This window comes from Zootoca vivipara, chromosome 8 (assembly GCF_965207765.1).
Source record: "Zootoca vivipara chromosome 8, rZooViv2.hap1.1, whole genome shotgun sequence".
Taxonomy (NCBI): domain Eukaryota; kingdom Metazoa; phylum Chordata; class Lepidosauria; order Squamata; family Lacertidae; genus Zootoca; species Zootoca vivipara.
In genome coordinates this window covers 40,373,118-40,394,675 of record NC_142591.1, presented here as the reverse complement: position 1 = coordinate 40,394,675, position 21,558 = coordinate 40,373,118, and the positions used below count along the sequence as shown (strand labels likewise).

The window sequence follows — 21,558 nt, the reverse complement described above, 5'->3', positions numbered from 1 at the left end:
GGAATGTTATATTTTTCTACTGCCTTGATATATGAAAGACAACTCAAGCAGAACTCCTCATGACACAGACATTTATTTCACATCGTAATGTTACATTATATATGGAACAAATAAATGTGACTGAGTCACATAAACAATACTAACACTTGAACTGGTACATCAAGTGTGGGCCTTTGAAGGGATTTATTTCTTCTGTATTTCATGTCATTTATAATGACTGATTTTCTGTGCCCATCTTTTCAAAGCAGTGTAAAAGGTAAAGGGACCCCTGACCATTAGGTCCAGTCGTGACCGACTCTGGGGTTACGCGCTCATCTCGCATTATTGGCCAAGGGAGCCGGCATATAGCTTCCAGGTCATGTGGCCAGCATGACAAAGCCGCTTCTGGCAAACCAGAGCAGCACATGGAAACGCCATTTACCTTCCCGCCGTAGCGGTTCCTATTTATCTACTTGCATTTTGACGTGCTTTCGAACTGCTAGGTTGGCAGGAGCTGGGACCAAGCAACGGAAGCTCAGCCCGTCACAGGGATTCGAACCGCCGACCTTCTGATCAGCAAGCCCTAGGCTCAGTGGTTTAACCACAGCGCCACCTGGGTCCCTTTCAAAGCAGTGTACAACTAATCAAAAACTAATTAGTTTTTTTCAAAGCAGTGTACAACTAATCAAAAACAAAAGTATATGTTAACAATTAAAGCAACTGAGACTGGTATACTTGAACTATAGCATGCAAGTCTGATCATGCAAATGATGAATTTGGTTACAACCTTGACCCTGTTAACTGGAATAACCCAGTACGAGTTTTCATTACTTTTGTTTGGAATAGCAGACCACCATACCATATCACAAACTGCTTTTGTAACATATCTCAGTTTCAGAATATGTTTCCCTTACAACACCTAAAACCTTTTAAGTTATGCAGAAATAATTGACCAGATCTTTGGATTCTTGCTTTGTTATGGAATGGTTCAGTGGTCAGATGTTTTAAGTAAATAAATGATGCTGATATTTAGAAGATGTTTGGGTCCATAATACAAATGGCCCAGCAGCACATTCTTGTACAGTGGTGCCTCGACTTACGAATTTAATCCGTTCCGAAGGCACCTTCATAGGTCGAAAAATTCAGAGAACCATTATAAATTAAGAGAACCATTATAAAATAATGCATTATCAAGGCTAAAGAAAATCTAAAACAAGAGGTGGGTGGGAGGAATTATATCTTCACTGTAGTCGTTGGTGACCAGTTTGGGATTTCTTTTTATCCACCTGGGTTGCTTTGATAATATAATAAATAATGAGGAAAACTCTCTAATCTCTCTCTATATATATAAATGTAAAAATCGTGAAAGTGCGTGTTCCACTTTTCTCCGTAACCACTTGACCGATCGTCCTGAAATTTTGACACAATGATCCAGGCCACTCCCCAAGCATTGTTGGGGACAAAAATCCCTCAAATCACACACTTGGGCAGGTATAGACCTGGTTTTCCACCAAGTCAAACAGCACCCTCAAGTGGCGTTATACCCTCCTCCAACCCCTCCCTTCCGGTGAAATCTAAGCCACACCCACAAACCAAATGACATCATCAACCAAGCAACTGAAACCACCAAGGTGGCCATTATCAGACCCCTAGGCTCCTGTCAGGCTGCTAGGCCCCCCCTTTCAATAACATCCTTCAAAACGTCATGAGATATGCCGGTCACGGAGGGGGGGGGGAACAAACAGAATAGATCATGGATCGGGACACGTGGGGGCAGTCACAGGGATTAGCCACAACAATGCGCCACACCCACAAACCCTGCCTCCGCCATGAGATCCTGTAAAACAGGGGGACTCTGAGTCTTAGGGGGATCTGAAGGAGGCCTATTACCCTCCATTTGACAGACTAATGCACAAGGCGGCCATTACCAGACAACCCACAGAGTCAGGCCAGGGCCAAGGAATGGAGAGATACAGGGCGGAGGCCTCAGGTCACATTTAAATACTAGCCCAAGCCAAGGCCTCACCTCTACTTTACAGCCTAAAGACAAGGCCTCGGCTCCATTTTACAGACCAGGCCTCAGTCTACAGCCCTTTAAATACTATCCCGAATGGAGCCCTGGATGGTAGGTGGGGGGAGGAGGAGCCCAAATAGGTCATGGGCTGACATAGGGTGGGGGGGGAGCAACTGTCCAACAACCACCAAAACAGCTATTCCACCCCCAAAGCCCAAACCCAAAGCCTCTCCCGGCGGCTGCATTAATAAACGCCTGGCAGCATTAGGCAGTTGTTCATCATTTCACCTAACACGCACTTGGGGGCACAGTGAGGGGTTTTTGCTTTATAATTTAGTGGGCGTTGTGTCACATGCGAGGCTCCGGCAGCCATTTTAAGTAAGGGCAGTCATGCCCCCTTTAACCTAGGCTTCAATTCCCCCCCCCTCGATTTACAATCCCCTACCTTCCCCTTGTCACTTCCTGGGTTTTTTATGGAACCAAACAGCTTGGGCGCTTCGGAATATGCCTTCTGCTGCTACGGAGCTGTGGGGCTTCACTACGACTGATTGCAAGCATCTGCGTCTTTTTTTAAAACAACAACAACAACCATGCACTTTCTCTCCCCAGTTTAAGTCCTCAGATATTTGCAGTGGCTAATCCCCCCCCCCCCGATTTTCAATCCCCTACCTTCCCCTTGCCACTTCCTGGGTTTTTTATGGAACTGAACAACTCGGTGCTTCAGAACGCGTCTTCTGTTGCCAGGCCCTTGCAGGGCCAGACAAAGGCCCGGGCCAGGTAGATAATGTGGCCCTGTTTTTAACCCTTTTGTTACTTTTTTCATTTTACTGGTTGTGAATATGCTGACTGGGGCCCCCTTTAGATTCGGAGGCCCACACCAAGTGGCCCATATGGCCCCCCTCCTTCTGTCTGGACCTGTCTGCTGCTACGGGGCTGTGGGGCTTCACTATTTGACCCCCCCCGTCTCGATTTTTAAAGTAGTTCTCTGGGTCCCAGGGCGCATCATCACCCCCGATCCTTAATCTAAATATATAGAAATGTTCACGATGCGTGCACAGGGGCCAATGTATGGAGATACAGGGGGGAGGGGACAACAGAGGGCTCAGACAAAAGTAAATACTGGGAAATGGAACCCAGAAACTGACAGTTCCTTCTCCAAGGGTGGGGGCCAATGTAGGAAGATACCGGGGGTAGGGGCCAACACTACCCAGGGACAACAGAGGGCTCAGACAAAAGTGCATGCTGGGAAATAGAACCCAGAACCTAACAATTCCTTCTCCAAGGGTGGGGGCCAAGGTATGGAGATACATGGGGGAGGGGCCAACACTCCCCAGGGACAACAGAGGGAAGGGTATCCTACCCAAACACAGGGATGAGCCGGGGTGGAGGGAGGAGGGGCAGGATACGTCATGGATTGGAACAGGGTGTGGGAGGATCACAGGAAAGAACCACAGCAACACGTGGCTGGGTCAGCTAGTATTAAATGTATTTGCAGTAGCTGAAATATTGATACTTGGGAAATGTTGTATGCTGCTTAGAGATGGATAGTTTCAGTTTCTCATTTTTCCCATTTTAAGCTCTGTTTTCCACATCCCATATCTAGTTGTGATAAAAACAAAATCTTCACAAGGATTGATCAGCATTTCAATGCACATTTCTTCTAATATACACATTAAAAATGAAATAAAACTTTCCCCTAATATAATTTATTTTTAATGTTAATTTCTTTTATACATGCATTTGTATGCACATTTCCCCCGAATATATGCATTTTTGGATATTTTACTTCGTTGGAAAATGCATTGCAAAATTCAGAAGTGAAAATCGTGCACATAAAACACAATTCAACATTCAAGATGCAAACAGAAGCGGAGAGTGAATACTGGGAATTTGCTATTGGTAACAATTAGTTCATATTGCACTGCTGTAAGGTCATCCCTCAAGTATATCACTTGGTTATTCAGTGTTTGAAGTAATGGGGTGTCCTGGATGGAGCCAATATGCGTAGCCACAATTGGGAACCAGTGTCTTTATTATGATTTGAGCAAAGGATATTGATCATATGTTTTAAAGATGCATGTAAAAAATAATAATTGATGGGACCAGGAAGTGTGACTTGGGCAGGCAAAACTTTCACCCTTCAAGATTTTTTCATTTTGTTTCTTCTGCTTTCATTGTTCAGAGGTCCACATGCAGAAATCAGGTGCTGTGATATCATGCCTTCTCAATGTTTCAGTGGACCATGACCAATAATCAGTAGGATCTGTTATTGGAATCCTGACCACTCATAAAGAAAAAGTTAGCTTGATTCACTTTGTGTATTTCCAATGGCAGAGAGAGAGAGAAAGTGCTCCAATCTTTACAAAATGTGGGTCTGCATGAATATATTTGTACTTTCTGCTGTTCATAGTATACAGCACATTGCTGAAATTTTATCCTGCTGTGGCTTTTTCCTTTGAATATTTGGCTATGCCCACTAAGGTTGGTATGCTCATTATGATATAACAGATAATGTATTCATATAAAAGTAGATCTGAGTGTTATTCAATGAAGTAATGCAATGCTATATTGCCCACCCTAAATAATTCCAGGTAAAACTGGTGACAGCAAACTTAAAAACAGTCATGGCATCCCTCAAACTAATAGAGACTTTTATAGCAAGTTAAGTCAGGCAAAAATAAATACCCTAATTTCCCCCAAGAGTCAAAAGCAAACAATGGCTTTTGACCAATTGTGAAAAATTACACCCGTCAAAATTAATACTAGTTGCTCAACATTGCATGTTTTCAGAGGCTGTTCCAACAGAGTGAGTGGAAATGTGGGGGTGAGGTGGAATGATAGAATCGAATATAGCCAGAAATAATAGCCGATAGGAGCTGTCTTATATTTGTCCTATATCTCTGCCAGGAGTTTTCAGTGCTTTTCCCCTCAAATTCTTTTTCCTAGCTCATGTTTGTTTTTGAACAGAATGTCAGTCATTGTAACTTCAGGGGTGGTCTTTTTAAATGGACAGCCTTGACTAGCATATAGCTATTAGATTCGTTTTTACCTGTGACCTGAGCCAAGAGTTGACATCCTTGTTATATATGGTTTTCTGATTTTATTCTTTTTAAAATTTCTATTTCAATATTTTGTAGAATAGCTAAAATAGCTTCTAGGTGGTGGATACGTGACTTCAGCCATTTTGCACTTTTTGTACTTGAACAGGAATTAATTCAATACAGGAATATTTTGAACAATTACCTGAACAAAGAGAAACAAAATAAGTACTCATTATTTTGGATTGTGTGTTTTTATGACAAATCTAAGCATCATTTTAAAAAACTTTTCTTTTTAATCATATAATAATTTGATACCATATTGCTTGCCAATCATATAGTGACCCTAAAATATTTCTCATTTTTAGATACTCTTGATTCTAGCAATATAACAAAGTTTTCTTGATCTCTGTCAATCATCCATCTAGAAATGACTGACATCTTTTGAGAATTGTAGTTGGCAGTTCAAAACACGCTATATGGAGCTCTGAAAAGAACCTGGACATATTGTTGAACTGGAATGACGATTCCCCATATACCCATAAAAGGGGTCTAGGGGGAAGGCATTGACCATATGCCCAGAGATCGTCATTGCCCTCCCCCTCCAGCGGCGGCAAAAAGGGGGGCGGGCTTTCTGCTTGAACATATGTTCTCCAGAGCTAGCCCAACCCCCACATATGCTGGATAACCCGGAAATTACCCAGACCCCTGGCTGGGGGCTGGGAAGGATAAACGCCCAATGCCTGAGCCAAGGTCTCCCTACATCTAAATCTTAATAAAGTTGTGGCCAATTTTAATCCCATAGAACGTTGTCTGGTGTCATTATTCCGCTCAGGGGCTGCCTGGGGTTTGGGGGGACTCCACCTGACCGCGCAAACATGTTTCTTTAGATTGGCTTTTCAATTTGCTAGTCATATGTAGGAGGACTAAAGTGATTTTCAGACCTTCCTTGAATGTGTGGAGACAGGAATTGGGATCATTCCTCCTGTCCCTGCTCCTGATGTTCATTTGAAGTTCTGAATAGAGCCCACATGTGTACCATTGTGCACCCATGGGATCTCTCCATGTAAATAGGAACCCTGCAAAGGTGTACCAGTTGTTCCATCTTTGCAAGCACTCCAACTTGCCTGACAGAACAATACCCCTTCTCCCACATGCTGTTTTGGGGTTTTTTCTTCTCCCTCCCCCCCCCCGCCAATTCCAGGGGGCACAGGGGAGGAGAGGGAAGAATGCCCCATTGTGCAAACAGAAGTCATTGCACATGGACTTCTACTAACATGGCTGGTTAGGCGCATCCCACCCATAATTTGTAACTAGAAAAGAGGGGTTAGTTTCCTTCAGGAGTTTAAATCTTCCCATGGATGAGCCAATCACAGGTACAAGGTTAGCCAAGCCATTTGCTATGGTAATGGCCCAGAGTCCTGATTGTATCTGTGATTGAAGCATGTCAGCACAGTAGTGTCAGTCTGTTAATCTGTGAGTGGTCAGTCAGTTGGTTTTACTTGTCCAGTGTTATGTCTTGAATTTCTGGAGTTTATTTGGAGCAATGGAAATACCTTGTACTTGTATGTATCTGTATACATATATCTGTATCTGCCAAAGCCTATAAGCTGTATATATCTATGTCTAGGACCTGTTTTACTGAGCCTTATCTTTTACAACAGTAAATTATTAAGCTGCTTCCATGTGGTGACTGGTAGTGGGAGCAACTTCCACTGCGTGGATATCTCACCTGAGATTCCTAACATAATTAATATCTTGCACCTCAACATAGATTTATGTTGCCAGAGTGACTGACCAGAGTAGTAAGAAATAAAGAAGTGCAACTGAAAGTAGTAGTAGTAGTAATGTTAATACTGTATACTGTAGATAAAACAATAAAACCTCAACAGCCAATTTAAATATGTGCTAAGAATCATACTGCTCTTAGTTAAAGATTGCTTAGGACTTTAAAATGTGGGAAAACAAAATGTTTTCATCTGGTCCCGAAATGATAGTAAGGCATTCCAAAGATGAGGAATCACCAAAGAAACGGCTGTCTCTCCAGTCACTGGCTGCCATACTTGGGGTAGAGTACCATTTCCTTGTGGTACTTACAATTCCCCTCCAGAGCTGCTGAACTTTGCTTCTGTCTATTCAGGGCTGAGTTTCAATATTTTGACCCTCTTCCAGTCCATTATTGCTTACATACCCCAGGTCAGGACTTCTGTATCACCTCAATTTGAAAAGCAGACAGATCTAGGTGATACCCAACTCCTTATTCTATGATGACTTTATTCAGCCGCTTCATATAAATCCTGAACAAGGGGGGGAAATATATTGTTTTACTTACCTTATAGAAGTAAGCAAGTAGCATTTTTCTTTTAACCAATTTTATCACCAAAGTTCAGATCATTTCATTGCACAAAAATCTTGTTTTAACAAAATGCTGCTGCAAATTCTTGTTTAAATATGTTGCCTGATAAGAATGTTGATATATAGTTTAATGTCACTGTGCAGTGATATTTTTTTCAATTTCATGTGAAATTGAACATTATAAGCTTGTTGCATGAGCTCACTCTCACCAATATCCTATTTTCCCTATAATACTTATAGTTTAACCGGCTTAATAGTTCTGTCTGTCACTATCTATAAACTGATCAGAATGTTCATTATTTCACAGAAAATATAAACCTGCACTAACTCTGAAAATTTTGCGTGAAGGGTGGCAATAATAGCAGACACACATATAGCTCTCGCCCCCTCCTCTATAATTTGCCCGTCTCATGATAAAACAAAACGTTGCATCTCCTGTCTCTGCCTACAGCAACCACTGGAGTAGAGCAGGGCTAGGGAAATGTATAACATTGTACAGTAAGGACATGGATAAATTACAGTAGACTTTTAGAGCAGGGGAGGCAACTAGATGCACACTTGTCATAGGCTGAATAGAGCCCTCTCTGTCCCACTTGCTCAGGTGCAAATGCAGGCAGCATCAGACACCACTGCAGGGAAGAGGAAGCCCATGCATATGCACAAGATACAGTGATAGTTACCATGTTGAATGGCTTTAAAAAGAGGGTGCTAAAAAGTCATTGATGATAAGCCTAACATTGTGTGCCCTGCATAGGCATATGTGGGTGGAGGTGACAGAAGCCTTCAGGGAAATCCACTGTGTTAGGTGTGAGAAAGCTGTGAGCACCCATATGTTGCTAGACTACTACTGAACTCTTCCCTGACCTTTTTCTGTGCTTGCTGGGGTTGATGGGAGATGTAGTCCGACAGCATCTGAAGGGCACACGTTCCCAATCCCTGCTCTCTGTTCAGGCTCTGTGCCCATGATGGACTGGATTAAGTCTAAAAACCTCTATTTCACTTACCCTACCCCACCCATCCATAGAATGATCCACACAACAAGTGCAACTCTTTCATAATGTTTTGATGAATCTGGTTATATTTATATTTTGCTGCTTTTCTCTTTAGTGAGATTGTGTTTTTTTACTGTTGACTTAAATGTGTGGGTGTTTTTTTGTCAGTAAAAGTTGTATTTCCAAATGGACAGCTGATATAAAAAGATAAAATCTGTGCTTGCTTACTGTGTCATTATCTTTCTTCCCTAATGTTCATTCCTTAAGGAAATTGGCTAAAAAGCGGAAAGAGACATTGAGCAGCACACGGCAGGAAATGACAGTGATGGTGAACTCAATGGATAAAAGCTACACTGAACAAGGCACCAACTGTGATGAGGCTTTCTCTTTCATGGACACACACAATCTAAATGGGAGATGTAAGTTTAAAATGCACTGGGATGCAGCAACCACTTTTTATTTTTGTTGGGCAGGGGAGGGAGGTGTAAATGGTTCTTAAAATACTTCTTGTTAGTCAGTTCCATGGGCAGATTATTGACTCATAGAAAATCCATAGGCCCCAGAATGTCTCACTGTTCATTACATCACAGCAAGCATTCTGGTGAGAAAGAATAGTTGTTATGAAATAAACAAAAGTTTGCATTTCTGTCTTTCACCAAAAAAAAAGCACACATCAATGTAGCAGGTGTTGGGTTCTATTTCATTCTTTATTTTTACAATGCTGAAGGCTTTATTGCTTTTATACCAGCTGCATGTCCCGTGTCACTTTAGCCACTTTCTAAAAATGTCACAATGAGTTTGCAGGACAGCCATTTAGTCAGTCATAAACATCAATTAATGTTATAATTGACATATTTCAGGCTTCCTAGGGTAAGAGAATTAATGAAATTTATAATTGTTTTGGACTCATACCTAGAGTAATTCTTAAAGACAGTAAAAAAGAAGAAGCTCAAATCTCATATATTGCTATTATTGCCCAATAAAATAGTGCCACTTTTCTCCTCAAGATAGAACAGCGAATATAGAAAACGGCCTTAGAGCAGGTCAGGCTTTTTATCCATATAGCCTGGGATGGTCTACACTGATAGATTGCAGTCCTCCAAGGTCTCAAGCAGAGGTTTTTCTCAACCTTGCTAGTTGACTTCCTTTTAACTGGTGATGCTGGAGATTGAACATGGGATCTCCTGCATACAAAGTATATGCTTGACCACTGTCAGAACAGTGCACAGGCCGTAAACCAAGGGTAGCTGGTATGGCGCTTTCCAGATGTTTTTGACTACAAGCCTCAACAATGATCAGAGATGGTGGGAGCTGTAGTCTACAACATCTGGAGGGCACTATGTTGGCTATCCAGGAAAATGGACAAATATTCATTTTCTACCACAAGAAAGAAAGATGTTCCATGAATTAACATGGAGTATCAATAAAGAATATACTACAGTGGAACCTCGGTTTACGAATTTTCGGTTTACGAACGCCGCAGACCCATCTGGAACGGATTAATTCACTTTCCATTACTTTCAATGGGAAAGTTCGCTTCAGTTTATGAACGCTTCAGTTTATGAACAGACGTCCGGAACCAATTACACCCATGCTTCGGGTTAAGTACGCTTCAGGTTGAGTACTTCGTGGACCCGTCTGGAATGGATTAATCCACTTTCCATTAGTTTCAATGGGAAAGTTCGCTTCAGTTTATGAACGCTTCAGTTTAAGTACTCCGCTGACCGTCTGGAACAGATTAATCCACTTTCCATTACTTTCAGTGGGAAAGTTCGCTTCAGTTTATGAACGCTTCAGTATATGAACAGAGTTCCGGAACCAATTGTGTTCATAAACTGAGGTACCACTGTATTGTGGTCTAGCTTCATGTTTCCATGAAAGCATTAGGCTTCAAAGGCAAGTATATTGTGTCCAGCATTAAAATGCTGTTGGTCGGAAATTCCACTCAAACACTATTTCCGAAGGATGAATCCCGAATATGTCCTGGAAATTCTGGATGTATGGCAGCCCCAATTTACATCAGGATGGGCAAGTCTGTTGATTTCAGTTTCTCTTAGTTTCTCAGTTTTCCAATCTCAAATGCAGGCTCCCATCCCCACATTTCCACATTAGTTTGTGGGTAAAAAAAAACATTCAGAACATTCATCAGTATTGTGTGAATTTATCCTAATATACATTTTCTTGTATGTCATTTTGCCTAATATACACAGTTTGAAAAGCTTTTTCCTATATAGTTATATTTCCCAAATAAAATGCATTTTTGTATGCAATTTTTGCTAATATATACATTTTTGTGCACACTTTGTTCCAATTTATGCATTTTTATTCACATGACTTGACTAGAAAACTGCATTGCAAAATTCAAGTGTCACTTTCAAAGGATGGCTGTGTTTCAATTTACATATTGTTTCAGAAAGTGCAAATTAGGTAGACACACCTTTAAATATGAACTGAATTAAATTTTTCTCCCATCTCCACTCAGAAGTAAGACACATTGAATTGAATGAGGCTTACTTCCAAGTAAATGGGTTCCTGCCTACATTTCTTGGTCATCTCAGGAATCCATTGGAAGGAATGCATAGTACATCTTAATATCCCAACAACTTTGCTCTTCAGAAAATTCAAGCAAATCTGGTGTGAGTTTAGCCCCCCCCCCCGGCAACAACTTTAGATTTGCAGTCTTATTGAGAAAGGATGATGATGTTAAAGGTAATAACACAAAGGGCTCCAATAAAACATAAAAGAAAGTAATAGAGTCTAGTGCCATTTTTCATGGATATTTTTCTCTACCAAATCAGTTTTACTTGATTTGAATGACCTAATCAGTTACTGCTATGTTCATCATATAAGGGTGGTTTTGTAAATGCGGTGTAGCTTACTAATGCTTTTGTTTTCCTGAATACTGTGCTTCTCTTTCCAGCTGTTTCCTCACCATCTTCATTTACAATGAAAACAAACACACTGAGTACAACAGTTCCTAATTCTTACTACCCAGGTAACCATTTATGTGCTTGTTTTATTTAAATAATCATAATCTCCTAGGAAATAGAGGGTCTTTCCCCGTGCAAGCACACTTGCCACACACCATGAAATGGACCAGTAGAGGGCTCAATAGATCCCTCTTGTCTCACCGCACCCCAAGGCCACCTCTGACCCCTACACAGAATAAAAAACTGGGACACGCCTCTCTTACATCATCCAGCCATTACTTTCCTTCAGGACCTTGGTCGGTTGCTGATTTTAGCGTGTGCAAAAGACCCACCCACTCAGGAATGGATCATGCCCCAGACTTCTGTGAAATTATTCTTGAGGTTGTGCTATTAATTAAAGCAAAACAAACGCAAAAAGCGCTAAATAGCTTTGCATGTTATATAACAACTTGCTTATTTGTGGCTTTCCAGCAGAAAATTTGGGAACATTTATAGGTCATTTACTTCTCTTTCTCTTTTTGCCTTTTCTGCATTGACCTGCTTATGATGTATGACAGATCCATTTGTGCCAACTGCAATTTTAGGTGAGAACATTTCCCTTTATCAACATCTGTTGCAGATTTTAAAACAATAAGTTCCAAACTAGGCTACAAAACATTGTTTTATGCTGCTGAAGAATGTGCAGGCTGTTCTGCATTTTTAATTCAAGTGCCAGTTAACATACTGGATTCTTATTGTCATCAGAAAATTCAGTAAAAGGGAGGGGAATTAAAGGGGATTCGGGGGGGGTGTTTTTAAGCAATGAATCAGCAAACCACCAAAGAGTGTAAATATCATGGCAATTAAAGGTTTGTCATTATTTTACTATCATCTGAAATATAAAGTACTGTTAAATACTGTTTAAGAAAAAGATGGTCATCTGTCTGCTGCCTATAGCAGAGACATGACTTTCATTTCCTTTTAGAAATGTCTCTGAAAGATTTGAAATGTTATTGTGACCATCAAAATGGCAGAACATTAAAATAATGTTTATGAAGTGCCACATCCTACAAGGGATAAAATAAGATACCAGCACTATAGAAGGAAAGGCACTTAGACCTTTCTGTCAGGACGCTAAAAATAACCATTAAAAAGTGAAGGGGAATGGATTTACCATGCTGAGATAACAAATATAGATGAGAAATCATCGTATCTAGAATATATAACAACAAAGCTGAGCTATGCTTTTAACTACTACCACTGTACTAACCTTAACCTAACCCAATTTACACACAGCTTTCTTAAAAACAAACAAAAATGCAAATTTAATAAGGCTGCAATCCTGTACCCACTTACCTTCAAGTAAGTCCTGCTAAACTCAGTGGGGCTTGCTTTTGAGTAGACATGTATAGGATTGTGCTGTAATGCACTGTGGCAAGAGTTTCATACCAATATTTCAGTTCTTGTTTTCACACTGACTTTGCAACGATTTTTTAACTTTTTCTACATCCACACCCATGCACCTTCTTTCTCTCGTAAGTCCTTACTAGTGTGCAGCATTGCCATGTGAAGTCTGGTGTGAATTCCTCAAATCTGAATTTTCTGAACTGAACTACGCATGGGCTGCAATGCAGAAAGCACCTTCAGATCATCACTAGAACATGTGTGCACCTAAAATAATTCTAGTGGGCTTTAAAAAATGGTTTTCAAGGGGAACATGCCATGTTGCATCATAAACTGTTTTTGAAAATACTAAGTGATTTGTGGTATGATGGGAGAGGGGAAAGTGCTCTCACAAAAACAAAGTAAAAAAAGCCCTTCTCGGCCAATTACCTGTTTTATGGCTGTGGTGTTAAATTCTCAAGAGCTAATTTGTGCCCTACCTCTCAAGGGGAAAAAAAGAATGCAGGAGAATAATTACTACAGAATGATAATTAGCAAAGTTCATTTCTATCTGACATCCAAAGAAAACAATATCTGATAAATCAGAGGAAATGACACTGCAGCCACCATAATAATGTAATAACATCCATGCAAATAAAATTTGCAGTGATTTTTAACAGCCTGAGAGCATTGCACATTTCTTAGCTCCGACGTATGACATTCTCAGTGGAAGAAAAGGAAATCATTGCTATTAAAATATAGCATTTTGTAGATTTCTAATATGCTTTATTGTTTGATATATTTAAGTACATTCCTGTACAGTAAAGTTTTGAAATGCTATTTGCTTAATATAAGAGGGGGTGGGGAGAATATAACCTTAGCAATTTTAGAGGCATTTTTCCTCATTGAATGAAGAAGAGTGAAATTTTCTATTGACCTTAAAATCGCTATTTATGAACTTCCCTGTGAAAAATTGTTTCATTTTTAATTGGTACATTGTATACCAAAAAAGGTTTGGTTGTAATCCATTGCTCTCATGCACATAGGGCTCATAATGGATATTTTCAGACATAACCATGGTTTTGTGTTACGAGAATGCAGAGGCACAAGTTTGGGGTTCATGTAGCCTTCTCTCCTTTGCTCATGTGTAGCAATTAGCAACTTTGAATCCTTGCTTATCTTCTCAACAAAGCAGTTTGTTGTTTTGTCCAAACAGGCCACATATGGTTTGCACTTCCTTGGAGCAATGAGCACAAATTCAGAACTGGCTCTTCTTTGTGATCTCTGGAAAGTCCACAATTGAATGAATGGATTTGCCACAGTAGTGATCTTTAACCAAAGAGGAGGTGCTGCAGTTAAAAGAAGCAAACCTTTCCCTTCAGTCCTCTGCTGACTGGCACTGTAGCAGCAGCTTTCAGAACTTGCTCCGTGAGTTTGTTCTCTCGTTGGCGGAGCATCTATTTTTGTGTATAGTGTTTATGTGTATAATCTTACACATATAATAATGCATATAATACACAATAATTGTTAGCAGAACCATGGGGGAAACATGGTTTAGCATCATGACTGAACAACCCTAATGTGAACTTTATGTGCATGCAGGACTATGGATTACAACAAACACATTGCCCATCCGCATAGCCAATTTGACACAAGGTGGGTGAAGCCTACTGAAATTCCTCCAACATTAGGACATTACAGTTTGTTCTGTGAATTGGCCACATTTTGAAGCCACTGTAGATCTAGTTTAGCAGTGTTATCCTGAAAACCAAATTGAGTTCATGGGGATGTATGCGTACAACCACCTTGTCACACACGAAAGGAAATGGATTTCAGAACAAGTTAGATGTGTCCCACAGCTCTCTTGCATTGAAAAATTTGTGTGAAGCAACTCTCAGACAGAGCCCTGTGAATTCCTTCCAGTTACATTAGCAAGAAACAGAAAAGCCCCACATGCATGTACAGAAATAGCTTGCTTAATTATAGCTAATAAACAGCAAAGAGTTCTGTATATCAGCAGAACGTTGCTTGCCAAACATTTAGGAACCACAACCCCCACACTGTTCTCCACTCCTGATCAAAGAGTAAATATCATTTAAGGCAGTGTTTCTCAACCTTTTTTGGGCCACGGCACACTTGTTCTATGAAAAAAAATCCCGCGGCACACCAACTCTGTGCCGCCCTATATTTAGTTTAGTTTGGAGGGGAGACGTAAAGCATGCCACTGAAGAACTGCTGCGCGATAGCCAGGCGGACCCACCAGGCGCTCTCACCTGGGTTGGGGGGTGGCCAGGGGTCCTCTCCTCCCTATCTTTCCCTTTTCCCCTCACCTGGGGGGGGCCTCCCTCCTTTTCCTCTTCTCCTGGGGCGGCTGGGGTGGCGACGGCTGCGGCGACGAGGCAGGGCCATCGCATGGTGGGAGGTCCCGGGCTTCGGAGCTCTTCCCGGCCGCAGGCGGGCTCGCTGGGGGGGCTTTAGCAGCTCCCCGCTTGATCCGCCGGGCGATTCCAACGCCCACGTGGCTGCCGCGGAGCCCAGGGGTCCGTCGATCCTCCAGCCGGGCGCTTTCGGTGTCGCTCCGGTGGGGTCGCGGGGGGGCCTCCAGCGGCTCCCCGGTCGATCCGCCGGGCTCACTTGGCGCCCGCGTACCGGCGGCGGTTCCAGCGGCTAGGCTGGCGGCACGGGCACGCTGGTCGCTCTCAGGAGCTTCGCGCTGCCGTGCCGCGCGCCATCTTGCCTCGCCGGAAGTCCGTCAGCAATGCAAAGCGCCCTTTTCCTCGCCGCACGTCGTGGCACACAAGCCGGTGTCTCGCGGCACACTACTGTGCCGCGGAACACCGGTTGAGAAACGCTGATTTAAGGAGCAATCCTAAGAATGGGAAGCCAGCATAATTTATGCTGGTTTAAGTTAAACCAGAGTATAATGCAGCAGATCCTAACTCAGGCATCTCCAAACTTTGGCCCTCCAGATGTTTTGGACTGCAATTCCCATCTTCCCCGACCACTCGTCCTGTTAGCTAGGGATCATGGGAGTTGTAGGCCAAAACATCTGGAAGGCCGCAGTTTGGGGATGCCTGTCCTAACTCCATTCAGGAGCAGAGCTATTGCTGGCTGAGCTGGCCCTAAACCTGGCAGAGGGGAAATAAGCCTCTAAGATAGTTTGACTTACACCACCCTCTTTGCCAGTGTAAGTTCCACCAGGTTGTCAGGTCATGTGAACAGAGTTAGAATCCAACGTGAGTCTCATCCCATCCCTTCCACTCCTCCTCTTCCCTCAGAATACCCGTTTTTCAAGGCTTATGCCAGTGAAAGTTCCATCAGTCTGAGGGATTTACACCAGCATATATCCCGCAGAGCATAACTCTGGTTAGACGCTTAAGCCAGCTGAGCCAGGAACCGGCTTGATGAGCTGAAGATTCGCCACATCCTAAATTATTCATTGTGGTGTATCTAGGATTAGGATTGTGCCCTTTGCCCCTGATTTACTGTCTGAAAACCAGAACTAAGCATTACAAATTCCGTTTTATCTTTTCTCCACTTCCTGGCTGCATCTACACTTCTGCCTGTAGTAGCAGTCCTTCCACACTACATACATTTTTGTCTGAAACCGTAAGTGACAGCCAAGTTGGGTCCACAGCTGAACAAATCAAAATGTTTATTCATGACCTACCAGGGAGCTGGATTTTTCATGTTCATTAAATTATGACATGCGGAGTAACTTTTCATATTAAAAAGCTCTTTGTGATCCTACAGCGGGCACAGTCTAACCAGAGTAAATCACTGATAAGTCCAGTTAATTCTAAAGGACTTGGTTGCATCATGTTCCGTGTATTTTTATACAATAGTGATAGCAAATATATTTGACACAGACCAGATCAGAGAAGCTACATTTCCTTACAGTTAATGTAACACAAGATGTAACTCAAATGGAAATGAAATGTAAAATAACATTAGAATAACAACCCATTAAAAAATGCTATGCCTTGGAAATTGAAAACAATAACTAGGGCTTATAATACATCCCATGTATAACTACTTGATTCTGAAACTCTCAGTAATTAAGGTTTTGGGGAGCAATTCATAAACCACAATCACTTGTTCAAGTGTCAACGAAACATTTTTAGACCAGAAAGCCTCCAGCTTCGTTACATACAGTATTTTGGCAACCCATTTTTAAGGTGTACCTCAGCAAATCCTGTTTCTAACGAAAAACAATAACCTGAAATTCTAGTAAACTTAGTAACAACAGACAGGATAAAAAAAAAAGTTTTCATTTAAAAGACCCTTGTAAAATTATTCCCTTATGAAAATAATAATACTAATGCTAAAAAATGGACAGGCAGCTAGCAGAAATAACTTCAATATACTCTGGCTCCATTTGACACAAAAACATATGAACACATAGCATGTCTGCAAAGTTGCACTTAACCTGGTTTTGCATCAAAGGACTTGATCCTGGCCTTTATCTAACCATAATAATAAAACCTAAAGTTAAAAAAAAACCATGACTTTTCTGCATAAATTTATTTTAAAATATCATAAATCAACTTCCAACTCTTTCTTTTTATTTATTTACTTACTTTGTCGTTTTGTGTCTTAGCCACCTTGTAGTAATCAGGTGCCATTTCAACAACAACATACTGTAACAACACTTGTATATATCACCTTTCATGCCATGCATTCCAAGGTGCTTTGCATTACAGTTTTGCTAATGGTTAGCTAAGAGGAACAATGCTTTTCTGTATCAGTATAAAAATATTAAGGCAGGCCCAGAGTAAGGGGGAAATGGTTACATTCATGTACATAAATTGTTACATATATTATTTTCTGTTAGGCTTTGAGACTTTTGCTAAGTTTTCAGAGTAAGATTAGACTACTTTTATGTGCCTCACTATAAGATTCGAATAACTGGGCCAAAGTAATTTCAATTCAGTAATTTTTGTGTTGCTTCCTTTAGATGGATTATGAGGTGTTAGAGTCTTATCTGCTTCAGGTACAAAGCCCACTCTGTTATGAAGGGCTGGAGCTGATTGAGAAGTTTGGGAACTATAGATGAGGTGCTGTAGTATGACCAATGTCTGAATGAGATTTTCTATGAACTCTTTTCTGTTCATGGAAGGAAAGTTAGGCCCCAATACAATATCTACAGAATATGATTAATGAAGCTCTCTATTTCCACATTTAAACAAGAACAGGGATAATCATACCATTCCAACTAATCCTTGTATATGCTGTACAAAAGTTTGCACTCTGAGGGGCTCTTTTACACAAGGGGAGAGTGTGACAAGGCAGTAAGTGAGCATTTCCTATCATAGGCAAAAACTAGAAGACCTGAAGTCATGCTCCGGCACTGGGGGGGCGGAGAGCAGGCGGGAGCGTGGTGATGCCCAGCGCGGGGGGCAACCGTGATGGCACCCTACCGGGATCATGGTGCCAGGGGCAGTGCGCTCCCCCCTTCCCCCTCTTCCTCCACCAGTGCCTGCAGTGAAACTTCAAGGGCAGTGTCAAACACTATAAAACAGTAGGAAAGGAGAGTGGTTTTCAGCAGCTGAGCATTGGATTGGAAAAGTGCTTAATGTTTCCTTTGCCCATTCCTTTCCCTCTGCAACACCACCCCAAACCACTTTTGTACACATGCTGCAGCAAGCATGCACCTGGAAGCCCTCGGAGAAGGAAGGGGGAGAAATATCTACCATGCGCAGAGCTGTAGGTACATATCACATCCCCACAAAGCTTTTTATTGGGATTGATAGTCTACCATCATTGCAGAGTGTTCTGTCTAAATAATGACACTCAGAACTAGCTACATTGTTATATTCGCACCATGAAAAGCCATCAAGCTGAGACAGTTGTCAATTCTGAACGAGAAGGAAAAGCTGAAGGTGCTTACCTGTTTATAAAAGTATTTATAGACCACCCTCTCATAAGAGAGCAGTTTACCACACTATGCATATAGTAAAATATAAAAACAGAATAAACGTATCTTTAAGATTACCAGTACTGTTGAGCCAAAAGTTTTTTAAGTGGCTACATAGGCCTGTTGGCATAAAGCTTTGAAGAGATGCCTGAAAGTAAAAAAGTGAGGATGCCTGTTGGATCTCTGCTGGAAGAGTGTTCTGCAGCATGAGATGGCAACTCTACATGCCCAACTTCTTAAACGTAGGTGACAACTAGCAGGGCTCCTCCAGACGATCTCACTGATCAAGCTGGGATTTATAGGCACAGGCAGTCCTTAAGGTATCCTGGACCCATGTTGTTCAGGGTTTTGTGTATGAAGGCAAGAACCTTGAACACTAGCATATGTCCATTCATACTAGGAGAGCCAGAGATGCTGCTGACCTCAATAGTTATTCTCACTAAGCTAATCCCCTCCTGCTCTTCAACTGCTAGGCAAGATGAATTGAGTGAGTTAACTAGAGATCAGAGCCTGTGGGCCAGCTTGGTTCTGTTCTTGGCATTAATATAACTGGAGTGAGGCTTTTACAGTCTGGTCAGAAACTTGCTATATGAGTAAATTAATGCTTAAGGTTGAATCCACTATCATTGTTTCATAGGCCATATCTCAAACCATGAAGATAATGGTAAGATTATAGTGATGTAATTCTGGCACTGCAGACTTATAATCTGTACAAATATTTAAAAATGGAGATTAGGATGCGTACATGTTTAACCACTAGCAGAGAAAGCCTTGTCATCCTATAGTGAACCACAGAAAGATGCTGTTAAATTCCAGCAGTAGGATGCCACATGATTGTTTCTCTGGTTTGCCACATGAAGGTGTATATATACAGGTGTCAGCAAACCTTTTCAGCAGGGGGCCCATCCACTGTCCCTCAGACCTTGTGGGGGCCGGACTATATATATATATTTGGGGGGTGAAGGAATTCCTGTGCCCCACAAATAACCCCGAGATGCATTTTAAATAAAAGGACACATTCTACTCATGTAAAAACACGCTGGCTCCCGGACCGTCTGTGGGCCGGATTTAGAAGGCGATTGGGCCGGATCTGGCCCCCGGACCTTAGTTTGCCTACCCATGATTTATAAGGACACTTACAGAGCTAATCTGTTCATGTCTGCTTAGAAGTAAGTCCCACACTGTTCAATGGGTCTTACTTACTCCCAGTTAAGTAGATACAGGATTGCAGCCTAAGCACACACAACATTTATAGGCAATATATTGGGATTTGCCCTATAAAAACTGTGGTGTCAATTAGCCCTATTGCAGCCACATGATGTAATGGGCTGTCATTTTAATACTTGAATAGGGGCATGCCAGCTGAAATATGCCTTCTTAAAGATTTGTGAGTAACTCTCTGGCTTAGTAAGATGATAGGGTTGTTTAAATAACAGCTTTGTGGCAGACGTAAACATATTTTGAAAATTGTTGCTTAGTGGGGGGGGAGCTATGATGAGACATGGGTTTCAGTTTTAGGTTCCCCCCACCCTATTCTTTTTGTTACATAGGAACTTAAAAGTGCCACCCCCAACCTAGTAAAGTGGGGGGGAGGAGATAATTATATGGGCTATTCTACACTACCCTTTATAATATATTTAGTTGCTTTGCTAGGAAACAAAGCTGGAGTCACTTAATTAAAACATAAAAATACCTGTAATTATTACTGCAGTACTGTTGCTTATGGCCTGTTTCCTTTTTCTTCTCCTCTTTTTCTCCTCATAAGTGCCAATAAATGGTAAGTTGCCCATTTGCCCCATTGAAGAGGTGTGGAGGGGGTGGGTGATTGTTTGCTTCATACCAGTATTGACCAACCTAGTTGGGGTTATGTTGTGTGTTGGCTTGCATGTCAGTTGACATATAACATTTCATGCCTTATGTGATGGCCCATGATATATTGCTTATTTGAAACTGCAGCATGCTAAATTCAGTCAAAGCATTAACCCAAATCAAACTATTCCTTGCATTTATCCTTGTGTATTTTCTTTCCTAGTGTTGTATCCAATCTACATTTCCATTTTTCTCCTGGCTTAATAACCCATATCATTTTATGCATTTTAAAAATTTGCTTTCACTAACATGTCCTGAATCACTGTGAAAGAGAAAATAAAAAGTTTACTAATCCAGGAAACACTCAAGTCCTTTTTTTTATATTACTGGGACTTGATGAAGTTTCAGCCTGAAACTTCTGCACTATTTACAACTAAACACCTAAAGAATTTATTAGTACAGCTAAATAAACAAACCTATACAGTATGGACTATACAGTGCTTTTCATTGTAAACCAATAGATCCCCCTCTTTTCAATATATATTGATAACTCCCCGAGGAAATTACTCAACTGAGTTCATTTTCTTTATGGTTTAGCTCACCAAATAGTGATGATAGAAAATTCTGTTGGTGTCAGACGCCATCTCATAAAGGCAATGTATCATACACTTCTGTGGAAAACTGGAAGTAGCTGGTATATTATTCAGTGTTCTTTTCCTAGATGAAACTCAGACAATGGGCAGTGACACAAGCAGCTTGGTCCAGTCACACACCTACAAGAAGCGAGACCCTGTGGATGTGCCGTACCAAACAGGACAACTCCATCCAGCCATCCGTGTCGCCGATTTGCTGCAGCACATTACACAGATGAAATGTGCAGAAGGCTATGGATTCAAGGAGGAATATGAAGTGAGTAAACTTCAAGCTACATACGGTGCTCAGTGGTGTTTTCCCTATCACAACCGTTTCTGTGTGTGTGTGTGTGCGTATATATACTGCGAGAAGAACAGTTTCCTTTCAAAGCAGCAATGATGCAGAAACGGGGTGGGGTGGGGCAGAAGATGTTAAAAAATGTAAGAGTTGTGCTACATGTAATCAAAGGCCAGTGTAGTGTAGCATCTTGTTTCCCGCAGTGGCCAACCTGATTGTAGGGTGATAACGC

At 41.5% G+C, this 21,558-nt stretch overlaps 1 protein-coding gene across 19 annotated transcripts in view; it reads left to right on the top strand.

Annotated features, from left to right (window-relative positions):
- PTPRM (protein tyrosine phosphatase receptor type M) overlaps nt 1–21,558 on the top strand; it is a 416,336-nt gene that overhangs the window by 318,573 nt on the left and 76,205 nt on the right. For 8 of the 19 annotated variants that reach the window (XM_088675350.1, XM_088675348.1, XM_060277905.2 and 5 more), the window contains 4 exons: nt 8,646–8,797; nt 11,299–11,373; nt 11,866–11,892; nt 21,118–21,305. In XM_088675350.1, coding sequence (XP_088531476.1) covers nt 8,646–8,797; nt 11,299–11,373; nt 11,866–11,892; nt 21,118–21,305 — 442 coding nt within the window. The remainder of the gene's footprint in view (nt 1–8,645; nt 8,798–11,298; nt 11,374–11,865; nt 11,893–21,117; nt 21,306–21,558) is intronic. The other 11 variants (XM_035126003.3, XM_088675351.1, XM_088675349.1 and 8 more) reach the window with 2 other exon arrangements.